At 33.3% G+C, this 12,748-nt stretch overlaps 1 protein-coding gene and 1 long non-coding RNA gene across 2 annotated transcripts; both read right to left on the bottom strand.

Annotated features, from left to right (window-relative positions):
• Positions 1–2,862: 2,862 nt before the first annotated feature.
• On the bottom strand, positions 2,863–8,337 carry LOC110876806 (probable serine/threonine-protein kinase PBL18). Its single transcript, XM_022124967.1, has 6 exons — positions 8,234–8,337; positions 4,144–4,531; positions 3,935–4,070; positions 3,688–3,824; positions 3,473–3,596; positions 2,863–3,330 (listed from the first exon to the last, which is right to left on the bottom strand). Exons 1-6 carry the CDS (start codon positions 8,335–8,337, stop codon positions 2,900–2,902), a joined length of 1,320 nt encoding a protein of 439 aa, XP_021980659.1. The 3' UTR covers positions 2,863–2,899.
• A 1,997-nt stretch (positions 8,338–10,334) lies between these two features.
• LOC110879701 lies at positions 10,335–12,387 on the bottom strand. Its single transcript, XR_002558915.2, has 3 exons — positions 12,229–12,387; positions 11,995–12,091; positions 10,335–10,622 (listed from the first exon to the last, which is right to left on the bottom strand). It is a non-coding gene; the product is annotated as an uncharacterized LOC110879701 (long non-coding RNA).
• Between the last annotated feature and the right edge of the window lie 361 nt (positions 12,388–12,748).

The following is a 12,748-nucleotide window of genomic DNA, read 5'->3' as shown; positions in this document are numbered from 1 at the left end:
ACAACAACAACGACAACAACAACGACAACAACAACGACAACACCAACGACAACACCAACGACAACACCAACGACAACACCAACGACAACAACGACAACAACAACAACAACAACAATAATAATAATTTTAACAATAACAATAATAATAATAATTTTAACAATAATAATAATAATAATAATAATAATAATAATAATAATAGTATTGACAATAGTTATATAATTTTAACGACAATAATAATTATTATAATATTAAGAATTATAACAACAATACAAATATTAATAATAACAATAACAATATCATTTTAACAATAATATTAATAATGACAATAACAATATAATTTTAACAATGATAATAATTATTATAAGAATAATACAAATATTAATGTGATACCTCCTGAATTTGAAACGGATTGCCCGGGGTAGATGGTTGATAATCATCATACAATGGTGTCTTACGAGGCTCATAACCGTATCCACCGTATATAACCGAACTATCTTGTTGCACGCAAGAAACTTCACCCCCCGTATTCGTAATCCGGAAACGATTGCTGCGTCGGGTAATATGGTTCATCAACAGGGCATTCTCAGCACCGTATCCTACGTATCCATTCAGAATACCTTGTTGCACGTACGAAAATTCATACCCATATCCGTAATCAGGATACACTTGATGCACCAGGTAATATGGTTCATCAACAGGTGGAGTCGGAGTCTCGTTCAAGTCTGGCATCTGTATTTTTTGATCAACAGGGACGCCAGACACAACCTCCTCCTCCTCATTAGTATCATTTACTCACCATGCGTCGTTAGAATAGTGATTAAAGAAATAATTCCCGTCCCAAAATGATGACATTTTATCTCCACCGATGAAGTAAGTGTATACAGAGGAAGTGAAAAATTTTCTATGTGGTGTTTGAATTCGTAGGCAGAGATGGATGTCCAAATACACTTTTGAATTCACAATTATCAGCCTCGTATAGCCTTATACTCTACGTATAGCTTTATTCACGTGGCTAGACAATATCGTATCAATGTCAAATATGTCTGACATACGCTGCGTATAGGTCTATACGCAGCGTATATCTTGCTGTACATACGTTTCGTATAGATCTATACGATGCGTATGTCAGAGAGATTTGATATGGTACTAGGTTGACTGTCTGGTCGTGTACCTACCCCTTACCTACGGTGCGTATGCGTATAAGGCTAACTCTACATATACGCTTCGTATAGATATATACGCAGCGTAGGTAAACCCTAAGTGTGCAGATAGGCAACCGTGGTGTGCCAATAGTTTAAGCCATTCTTATAAATAAATTCAGGATGTAAAACCAAGATATGTGTATCGGTTGAATCTTTGTTTTTAATGATTATGACCCGTTCTTGGATCTCCAAAATCTAACATACTCTTAGATACTTATAAGAGACCATCTTCAGTTTGTATCATACCGAGGCTCGCTCGATGCAATGACCTTCAATAGTATATTAGAAAAAAACACATTTGAAATGGTTTTGTAACGAAACTAGCAAGACTGATGGATATAAGGTCCACCACAATGATAACCAGGTATTACTGACCCTGGGGAGAAAAGTCATAAATTATAAAATGTATAATGTTTTGGATCGAGTCGATACACATCTTCGTAGTTTAATGAATTTGAAGGTGAAACTATGTGACCCCTGTCACTTTTCTCAACCATTAGATGGAACTGCTTATTTAGTTTCTTAAAGTTCAAGATATTGAGCATCCATGTAGATCACTATTGGGGGTAGAGATGCTCCACTTTCCATCACTCACCACACACAATCATCAAACGTCACGTCATCAAACTTGGTTCCATCACTAGTGATGGATTTTAGTGGGGGTGCCCATCACTCACCACACACCCATCTCCATCGAACATGGTGTGCGGCACCTTCAATTCTTCACGCGTCATGGTGGCCACTCGTTATAATGTTCACGCGTTTTGTTCGATGGTGGCGGCCGTGTATCACGCTTCTCCATGCGTGATACTTGCTTCTTCACATTGCGCCCCGGGTGGCCTTATAGTGAATTTGGAAGTATTTGTGTATATTCTCTATAAACTTTTGGCTGAACATATTTTTATTTCCTCAATTTATTTGTTTGTTTTTCAGCCAAAAGCGTTACAAGAGATTCCCCAAATTCCTTGATGCCTCATTTTCCTTTTAGACAATTCCATGGAAGAATTTGAGATTTTACAGCCTTTTTAAGGCATTGAACCTGGTTATTTGCTTGAGGGTGCCAACGATGTTGCTTCAATTCATACATCTTTTCAAGGTTTCAAGCCTAATTTACGGCAATGGTCATTCGAGTGGCAATGAACCCGTCGTTCATTGACTATTTGCAAGGAGGAAGAATCCCAGATCTTTATAATCCCACCTTGCTCACTCTCATATTATCTTTGAATGCAAAGTCACGCTTTAGTAAACCCCAAAGAGAATAGCTATGATTCGAATCCATATCTTAATCCTTATATGTCTAGGAAAGTGTTTTTATTTTCTCAAAGCTTTCCTATTTCCTTTTCAACTCACAAAAAATTCCTTTAATAATGAGAGGTTTTTGAATTCATTAAATTCGTGTTATCAAACAATATGTAGTCCAGTAACATCTTATAACGCAACCACAACGAGTTAAACTATCGTCCGGAGTTGGCGCGGACTGACGAAGCAATATGAGAAAGAGGAAAACAACCAAACAAGTAACTATTTATTTCAAGGTCTATAAGATACTTTTATATATGTGTTTATATATTTAAGACAAGATATATTATAGGATAACGTTGGCTAATTCATCACCAATCCATCATGCATTAAACTCTATTCACTTATATATGCTGATCACTAATCAACACCTTGAAACCCAATTCTATGATCAGGCATCAAGGGTGAATCTTACAGTCCATGGGCACCTGTGAACCATAGTGACATCCATGACTCCAACTGCTTGGACCATCTCCAATAATTTTTGACTTTGAACTTGACAATTCTGGCTGACGATTCGCTCTAATAGACGGTATATTTTCTAGAATGGATAGCACCTCGGACATGTGGGGCCGATGCTTGGCTTCTGGATGACAACATTGAAGGGCGAGAGTTGCAACCACAAAAGCATCCTTACGTGAGTATCGGCCTTCTAGCCTTATGTCCATGATCCTGCATAGTTTCTTTGCTTCTCTCAGTTGAGACCTTACCCATTCCAGTAAATTGCGCTCTTCACAACACCTTTTATTGTCAATGGCACGACGACCTGTAATGAGTTCCAACAACACTATTCCAAAGCTATATGCGTCACATTTTTTTGTAAGTCTACCTGTTCACATAGGTGACATTATTTCATACAAGTATAAGGGACTGGTTGACTGTTACTAAAAGTATATATAATTGTCAACTGTTTTCTTGATCTCTTTTTATATAAAAATGGATAAAGCATGAGGAAAGGAACTGAAAAGAACCTGTAGCCATATATTCTGGGGCGGTATAGCCTTGTGTCCCCATGACTTGAGTTGTTTCATGAGTCAGGTCACCCATTGGACCAGCTTTTGCCAAACCAAAGTCTGAGAGCTTTGCATTATAGTCCTAAAAAGCCAAAAAGTGAACTGAGTATATATGAAACTAGACCATTATATCGATGGCGAATATGTGAATTAATCATGGGGTATCTATATACCATATCTAGCAGGATGTTGGAAGACTTAAAATCACCGTATATAATTTTTGATTCTGAAGCATGCAAGAAAGCGAGCCCTCGAGCAGCCTCCACTGCAACCTTAATCCTTAATGCCCATGAAAGAGATTGTTCCCTCCCTAAAATGGTATGGACAAATGCAAATAAACAGGAAAAAATGAGACAAAAAATAACTAAAAATGCATATGAGTAAGAACGCATATATATTAGCAAAAAAACTTCGACGCACGTCTAAAAAGATGATTCTCCAAGCTGCCTTGAGGCATGAATTCACATACCAACAACCTATTTCCGGCTTCACTACAGAAACCAAGAAGCTTTACAAGATTTGGATGATCAAGTCGACCAAGATAAGTAATTTCCGACTGCAAATACAACTTTAACTTAGAACAACTGTGATAGATAAAGAAAGAATTATAGTATAAAACTAACGCGTACCAGCCACTCCCTATGGCCTTGAAAACATGTAGGCTTAAGTGCCTTGACTACAACATCCATTCTAGGTCCAGGTTGTGCTGGTATAAGGGTTTCCTTGTTGAGCCATCCTTTGTATATTAAGCCAAAACCACCTTCTCCTAGACGATAATCAGGGCTAAAATTTCTAGTAGCAACTAGAACCTCTAAAATTGTAAACGATTTCAAATGTGTAGCGAATATCATCTCATTCCCATTCCCTGGACTTGGAGTTGGCAGATTTTGAGTGTCCGTTGAGCTATGTTGAGGTGGAAGCGGTAAAGGATATGGAACAAGTTTGTTGCAACTGCCTCTGTAAATATCCTTCAGCCCTCCTGAAATAATTAACTTCGATCTATAAACCCCGTAAAACCTTAAAACAAGTGAAAATTATCATATGAATAGTATGTTTTCTATAGTTCAATAAATTCCATCATGATGCATTAAGCATTTGTAAACATTATTGCTTTAAGTGCCTACTTCATCTTTTCTATGGATTGTATGTACAGAAAAAACACATACAAACGCATATACATAATCGTTGTGAACCATAACAATCTAACAATCTAAAAGAATTTCTTGTTAGTGAATGAGAACATGAAGCCGGTAATCATGTAACTAAAGTGTTTGTAATGGGATTTTACCAAAGAAAAACAGATATGATTAATTAGTACTATCCTAAAGAGGATTGTTCCAGTATATGTGAACAGCTAGAATACCCATTTCTCCTTTTGGGTGATAATGCACAGGGTTCACATTAATATGAATACTAATGCAAACCCTAATAAAACACCCTTAGCATTGTCACAAATGAAGCCAATAGAGAACTTTTTTTATTACAGACTCGGCTTAATCACTGAAGTTTTCACAAACAGCTATGTTCCAAAATTTATCCAAAGCGTCAAACCCCGGATGGTGATTTAGGGAAACATTAAGGACAAATTAATTTAACAAGAACCTAAGACCCTCCCAAGTGTTCAAATTCCATTGCAAAAAAGTGGAGTATTTAGAAGTAGATTAATTTGTCGCTAGAAAGAAAAAAAATGCAAAAAAATGGAGCATTTAGGAGTAGATTAGTTTGTTAAAAAAAACCTAAGACCTTACAAGTATTATTTTTGTCAAATTATATATTCGTTATACAAAAAGTAAGTATTTATCAAATTATATATTCTTTAAACACATTACTAGTAATTACATATATATAACATCGATCAAGAATCGCTGATTTATCGTAATCGAAACTATATAAACTTAACAACATATGGTATCAAGAAGTTCCAATTAACAGAAAAAAATATTAGCGAAATTACCAACACAATTTAAAACCATAGGATTCAAGTTAGTTTAAATATATATAACTACCATTTTGATCGGGTTGGGCAGTGGGACTGTGGCTGCAGACATGACTATTCCTTGTGGTTCCGTAGCAGTTGCCCATTTGAATTTTGTGTTGAATGGAAAAAGTTAAGCAAAAAAACCAAAGAAATATCAGAAAGCAGTTGGTTTCTTCGTCTTCATCCCCATTGTTTATAGTGAGTGATCTGAGTGAGAGAGAAACGAACAAGAGTACGTGAACGAGATGAAACAATTTCTCTCTTTTGCGGTTTTGTAGGTGAAGATGGCGTTGCTGAACTACACGTGTCAACCCGGTCGGTGTATGCCATAATGTATTTCCAACTTGGATGAATACATATTAATTTTCGTCAAACTTGTAATCACCGGTTTTTCTATTTAAAAACATATAATTTGAATGGAAATCTTTTACTGGAAATATTATAATTCAATTACCCAATTCCTTACTTTTGAATGAGTGTACTTTGGAAACTAAGTAAACATGGATAAATAGAAAGAAAAATATTTTAATACCATATGGATAATTTTCATTCAAATATAATTAATTTCGTATAATTAGCTGTAATAATTGTATTATTTATATACTTTTTATAGGCGTTTGGAAGTATATAAAATTTTATTGTTTTATTTACAATTGTAAATCTGTAGAGTTTACAATTTTATTTATGTATTTTTAATTCTCTCTTATCTCACATCCTTTACAATCTTACATAAATGAAATGCAATTAACAATATTTATTAATGTCCAAAGATTAATTTGGTATTTGTGTTTGGACATCGCATCAATTCATTAAAATTTATTATGTATTCAATCATGTAGTGTTTGGACATCTCATAAATTCATTAAAATTAATTATGCATTCACTTATGTAAAATATATTCTCCTTTTATGCACATGTACAAAGTTACGGTTTTTATTTCTCACTTTCTCTTTAATATTCAACTACGCCACCCAACGATCTAACATATTCTTGTTCAGCAAGGAGAAAGTTCCAAGCTACTAAATAGACTCGTGTGATGCGGCATGGGTATTAAAGTTTCTAAAATTTTATTTTTGGCGATTTGTATATCAATATTAACCCTGCGAGATACGCAAACACGTCGCAACAACAAATCATATAACTAAAGGACGTTGTAAGAGGAAAAGACAATGAAACTTTGAGTCAACTACGAAAGATTATACGCTCGTGCACCGATGATATCATCAGGAAAACTTGGTTTTGATTGAAATTTATATTGAAGCTTAGATAAAAATAGCACATCGCAATGCTGCATTATACTATTTTATAAAAAGGTCATGTTTAAAAGTAATAAGAGAAAAACAAAATATGCCTAAAACTTATATAAACATTATCTAAAGTAAAAAAAAAACAATGGTCATATGAACCGGGAAGGGAGGTTCGGACAAGCCTTGGGGCCCTATTCATAACGACAACTAAAATAATAGAATATATAATTTTATTGAATATTCATGTATAGATTTTTTTTCCTTTAATTAAAAGTTAGTATGTATATTTTATTAAACACAATGGAAAAATGAGAAATTTATATTATATGATAGCATATCATATCATATCATATCACATTACATTATTACATGATACCATATTGTACATCACACACATTGGACATGATACAATGCAATTTGAAATGACCAATATAACAAAACACAATACGATATGATATGATTATACTATATTGTATCATATTATGGTTTGTTTGCGGCTATTATTGCAAACAATGGTTTAGAGTAAGTACCTAGCTGTTTGTTTTTTGGTAAGAGGTCAAACAGGCAAAGGTGTCCCGAAATGATTTTCTTAAGTGTAATTTAAAGCTCTTAAATCAGTTAACATACACTGTTTACTATAATTAAAAATTTTAAATAAGCACTTTTGAGATCAATCTAACCTGTTAAGCTGAACCCAATTTAATCAGTTACCCATCCCATAACCCATTGGCCCTTTCTAAGCATATCTATTGTTTTCTTTCGGTTTATTTATTTCTAGGTGTAGCAATAGGAATGCAAGTGCCCTTTCTAAGCATATCTATTGTTTTCTTTCGGTTTATTTATTTCTAGGTGTAACAATAGGAATGCAAAGTGGGTTAAGGGCTTTATAACTATTGGGGAATGTTCATTTGAGAAGAAAATTTAATTGAGAAGAAAAAGAATAAAGGGTAATTTTGTAAAACATTAAATAGTTTTTTCACTTATCTCATTTATTATCATTTGTTACTAATTAATTAGTCATAAAGACTAGTATCCTCCACACTAACTTTTTTTGCCTACACACATCAAAAGTTATCTTACATATTTCGAAATTCATCCTACACGTTGAAATTTATCCTACACAACTCGTAATTTATCCTACACTTTAAATTATTTTATTTTATTTTTTTGAAAAAAATATATATTTTGAAGATAAGTTACAAAAAAATTAATTTAGTTAGCTATTAAAGAGGAATGCTACAAAATAATGACCTATGTAGATTTACCAATGTACCCTTATAGTAACATTAAATACTTCTATTAAATGAAGTAAAATAAAGTATTCTTATTGGTTAAAATTTCTTCTTTTTTTTTTCTTCTTACAAAAAATTTCTTCTCATTTGAACTCTCCACTATAACTATATTCTAACAAAAAAAATTCTAAGAATTATATAGAAGTGATTAAAATAAATAATAAGTTAGCATGTGTATAAATAAATAATAAGCTATTGTAACCTTTTTCCAAAAAGTTGAATCCCATGTACTGGGTCTTTGAAACAATGTATAAACGCTTTAGCCAACGCAACTTCTTCATTATAAGTCCATGCTTTGACTTTCATCTTTGTAGACGTTCATTCTCTTCATGCGCAGGGCAACATCACATTCGCCGATTCTTGAACTTCTTGTGTAGGTGGCTTGCTTTCTTTCATCACTAGAATTTTTAGATTTTTTATTGCATTGATAACAATAATCTTCTAAGTTTGGTGTTTCTTGGTGTGATCCGTGCATTTAAGGAAAATGATATTGGATGTTAATTATGATAAAAATGCATTCATAATAGTATAAATTATGCTACATGGATTCGTTTTTCGTTTAGGTTATGGAGAAAATTAATTATAATGAATGAAATTATTTCATATATAAATAAGCAACTTTTTGTTGCATTGTGTGTAGTACTTCATACTTGGGGAGTGTTTCAAAAAATATTTTGATTTTTCATTTTTAATTCAAATTTTTTTCATATTTTGTATTTTAACCCTTGTAAGTTTTTCACTTTTAACCCAAATTTTTCTATCTTTTATAATTTTAAACAACACTTTATTATTTACAACTTTGGTCCCCTATACTTTTTACCTTTTGTAAGTTTTTCGTTTTACGTTTCATTCTAAATTTTGCGAGTTAACGTGTCGTAGCATGCATGTAAGGTTCAACGTTTTTTGCTCTATTTTTTCATATTTTACAGACCCGTCGCAACGTGTCCATTTTTTCCCTTTTGACAAGTTCGCCACAACGGACGGGTCCTAGATCGACTAAGTTATTATTTTCTACGTTTTACGTTTCTGGTTAATTTCTTCGAATTAATACACTGTAACGGGTGTGCGTGGTTCAACGATTTTAAGTTTGCTTTTCATTCAGTGTATTTTTCCCATTTTATCTATCTTATTTTTACGATGTTGAGAGTCGATGCCGTTGTGGCATTGGTGCTACTTGGCACGGTTTTACGAACGTTTTTAACCTATTAAATTTTTTACTAATATTTTGTTTCGGTTTACCCCTATACTCCTTTACTTAAAAACTATTTTTTACGTGCATATTTTATGTACGGGTAGGTATAAATATGATTTGTTCTACATTCCGACGTAAACTTTTTTTATAGACGAGTCAGGTCAAATATAATACGTTTTCCTTTAAAGACACCATTTTTACGTGCATATTTTTATGTACGTTTCGGTATAAATTCAAGTTGTTCTGCGTTTTGACGTAAACTTTTTTTGGGAAATAATTCAGGTCAAATATAATATGTTTTCGTGTTTATTTTATGTATGTTTCGTAAAGTTTGTTTCGAACCGAGTGGAATCAAATTATGGTTTTTTTTTTCTCCCCTTTTTTTGAAAGCTCTAATTAATCCCTTTCGATTACATGTGCAGATTTTCCTTCATACCCGTTACGTTTTCTATGTATGAGTTGGGTCACATATAATATGTTATAATTGTTCGATATGAATTTGATTTACTTTACGTTGATCCAATCACAATGCTTATACAGGTTACACTGAGTTCTACTGGATACGACGAATGTGTGTTTTCATATGGTTAATGCATCATATAACATTTGGACTAGTCCATTCAATGTTTACGATGTACCCGCGCCGCAATACGGGCGGGTCTTAATCCTAGTTAAAACAAATAAATAAATAAAACATGATGATCCTTACCATTTGAAAATCAAGTTCATAATTATTACTAAGGAGTTTATATATGCCATGTTGCACAAACCAATAATACTAACGAGTTTATTTTCGTTATCTAAAAACATGTTGTTTATTCGTTTGATATTATAATTTAACAAATATTATAATTATATCTAACTAGAAAAGCACCCGCCGTGCTGCGACCAGGTACACAATAAATTACTGAAAAATAAATTGATACCCAAATTCAACAAATATTCCTACTGCTAACAATTCACTATAACAACTTTTGTGTATTCTAGGAGCCCCCTGCTTAACTTAAGAATCCGAAGCAGATTTCAATGCTGTAAAACTTTGCTGACTCCACTTTACCCATTATCTAGAAACCCCTTAACACAAATCAAATGCCATACTTTCACCGCTAGATGCCCAACAAATATAACAATTTATTTATCGAAAATTAACATTACAAATCGAGTAATAGAACACTTTCAAACACTACTATAAAACGAATAATGACCAAAAGAAAAATTTACGTCGACGACAGACCAACTGATGTGTCGAATTGTGGGCGTTAGTGACTACTGTATCACTTTCAAACACTATTGTAAAACGAAGTGTAATGACCAAAATAAAAATTTGTGTCGATGAAAGACCAACTGATGTGCCGAACTGTGGGCATTAACGACTATTGTATTTTAGATCTCCAAAAACCTGAAAGTCAAAAAAAAATTACAAATGAGAAATTACACTGCAAGACCACAAGTAATGCATTACATAGTACATACAGTTGAAGTTGGGCTTCTTATGTGGGCTCTATTGGGTGGTTCACTTAGTTGAGTTTTTTGCTAACAAACAACTCATAATAGTTTGAGCTAAATTTAAGTGAATTTTTTAACTCATTCGTTTGTAACACATCGCCCCTTTCAAAATACTTATACTTGAATTTGGTTCCACTATGCTTTGGGCTCCAGCATTCACTGCAAAACAATTCAATCTGATGCCAAAAGGAGATTAAACAATGTCAATACGTTTACATATTTACCATCTGCTTATCACTTAAGTTTTTTTTAACTCGAAATGAACATTGTAACTAAGTCTAGTATACATGGTAATATGGTACCAATTTTACATGTTTTATAGCACCAATTTCTCTACAATGGCTTCAAACTACTAACTTGTGCAAATTGGTTTCATAACCCCTTTCGGAATAAGCCCGAAACTCGTATCACACACCTAAATATGACTAATCTATACCATTTTAAGGTGGATCTAAACCGAAAAACTAAACTCCAACCTTTTCTTTCTAAACCCTTTTAATTCCTAACTAAATTAAGCATTTGGAACAACGTAAAACTTTAACTCCTAACTAAATTAAGCCTTTCGAACAACATAAAATGCAAGACTCAAACAAATAAGTTGGCGTTCATTGTAACTCGTATTGAACCTTGAAACAAAGTCTAATACATATGGTAATGCTGAAACTAATTTTAAGTGTTTTATAGCAACAATTTCTTTGCAATGACCTCAAACTACTTCTCAAAACCTAAAATTCAAACCAAACAACTTCAGTCGCTACTCAATTCTATACAGTAGATAATTGGTAATTGCTATTACATGATGAAAATCGGTGACATGTGACTGATACCTAGTTGAAACTGGGTGCTTGTTGGTACAAAAAGAACTCTAAGCAATACATACCATCGGCGAGGTTGTAGCCGATGCGATGGGAATTCAGAAGTGAACATTTCTTCCAATGATTATACCAATTATTTTCATGACAATCTTTACAAATAACCAACGACCAGCTTTAGGAGTCTTCAATGACATTGGACACCCTAAAAAAGCCAACTCCAAACACCATTCTCTCAGCCTAGAAATGAAACCTAGATTTAACCCTAAATCAAATCAAACATGCATATTATATGACTTTCTTGAACAGATCGCTAATTTTATGCAGTCTTTGATTTGGTTGCAAATTCTTAAAAATAAATAAATGTGTATTTGTAGTTTCCCATAATATAAAAAACATACATAATCAACAAGACATTACAAAATCAAGGTCTTTATTGGAAAACTTAAATACCGATTGATGGTTGATGGATCGTCGCTCGTTATCGTACCTCTTGTCGTCAATCTTATCATCAAGCCGGTTGGAATCCATTGCTATAAAAAAACTCTAACTGTAATCATGAAAAGCAAAGAACAAAAACAAATCATCATTAGGGTTTCAATAAAGATGAATAAAAATAGTAAATCTTTCAAACCAAACAATAGTTCTACAATCATTTTAACCTAGATCAACTATGGTTTATCTTACTTGATCGTAGCAATCTTCAAGACCAACTCGCTAGCCACCACAAAAACCGACAACTGGTTCCGACAACAGCAACGAAAGAGGCCGTCGTCGTTGCTCAGATAACCTCGCTCTCCTCTCCGATGACCCCTCTCTTTCGCTGTCCCACTTTTCTTTTCTTTATAAATGTGCAAATCCTTTTCTTTACAGATTGCACTTTAGCAGCTTGTGTAACTTGTACAATCAAGTACAAGAAACTTATGCACAAAAAAAAGATTATGCAAGAGGCACGACTCAAGCCAAATTATGTTACAAATTTACTATAGAGTTAAATGCTTGGTTGGTTCCTGTGGTTTGTAAAAAATTCATACTTGGTCTTAGTGGTTTACTAATTACACACGTGGTCCCAAAAGTTGTCAAAAATGAACTCGGTTGGTCCCCTGACCTAACCTCTATTAAATTTCTCAGTTAACTATGTGTAAAATGACCATATTACCCCTGAACAATTCAAAGAAATAAAGAAAATATATAAAAATGATTATCT

Source organism: Helianthus annuus, chromosome 9 (genome assembly GCF_002127325.2).
Source record: "Helianthus annuus cultivar XRQ/B chromosome 9, HanXRQr2.0-SUNRISE, whole genome shotgun sequence".
Lineage (NCBI taxonomy): Eukaryota > Viridiplantae > Streptophyta > Magnoliopsida > Asterales > Asteraceae > Helianthus > Helianthus annuus.
Note: the sequence above shows the minus strand (reverse complement) of the source record. Positions and strands in the feature narration are given on the sequence as shown.

Excerpts from the sequence above, each read along its gene's own strand:
- LOC110876806 (XM_022124967.1), bottom strand. The coding sequence starts at position 8,337 with ATGAAAGTCAAAGCATGGACTTATAATGAAGAAGTTGCGTTGGCTAAA. Across the intron at positions 4,071-4,143 it reads AAGGCCATAGGGAGTGGCTG|TCGGAAATTACTTATCTTGG; the intron begins GTACGCGTTAGT and ends TTGTATTTGCAG. Across the intron at positions 3,597-3,687 it reads CCAACATCCTGCTAGATATG|GACTATAATGCAAAGCTCTC; the intron begins GTATATAGATAC and ends TTGGCTTTTTAG.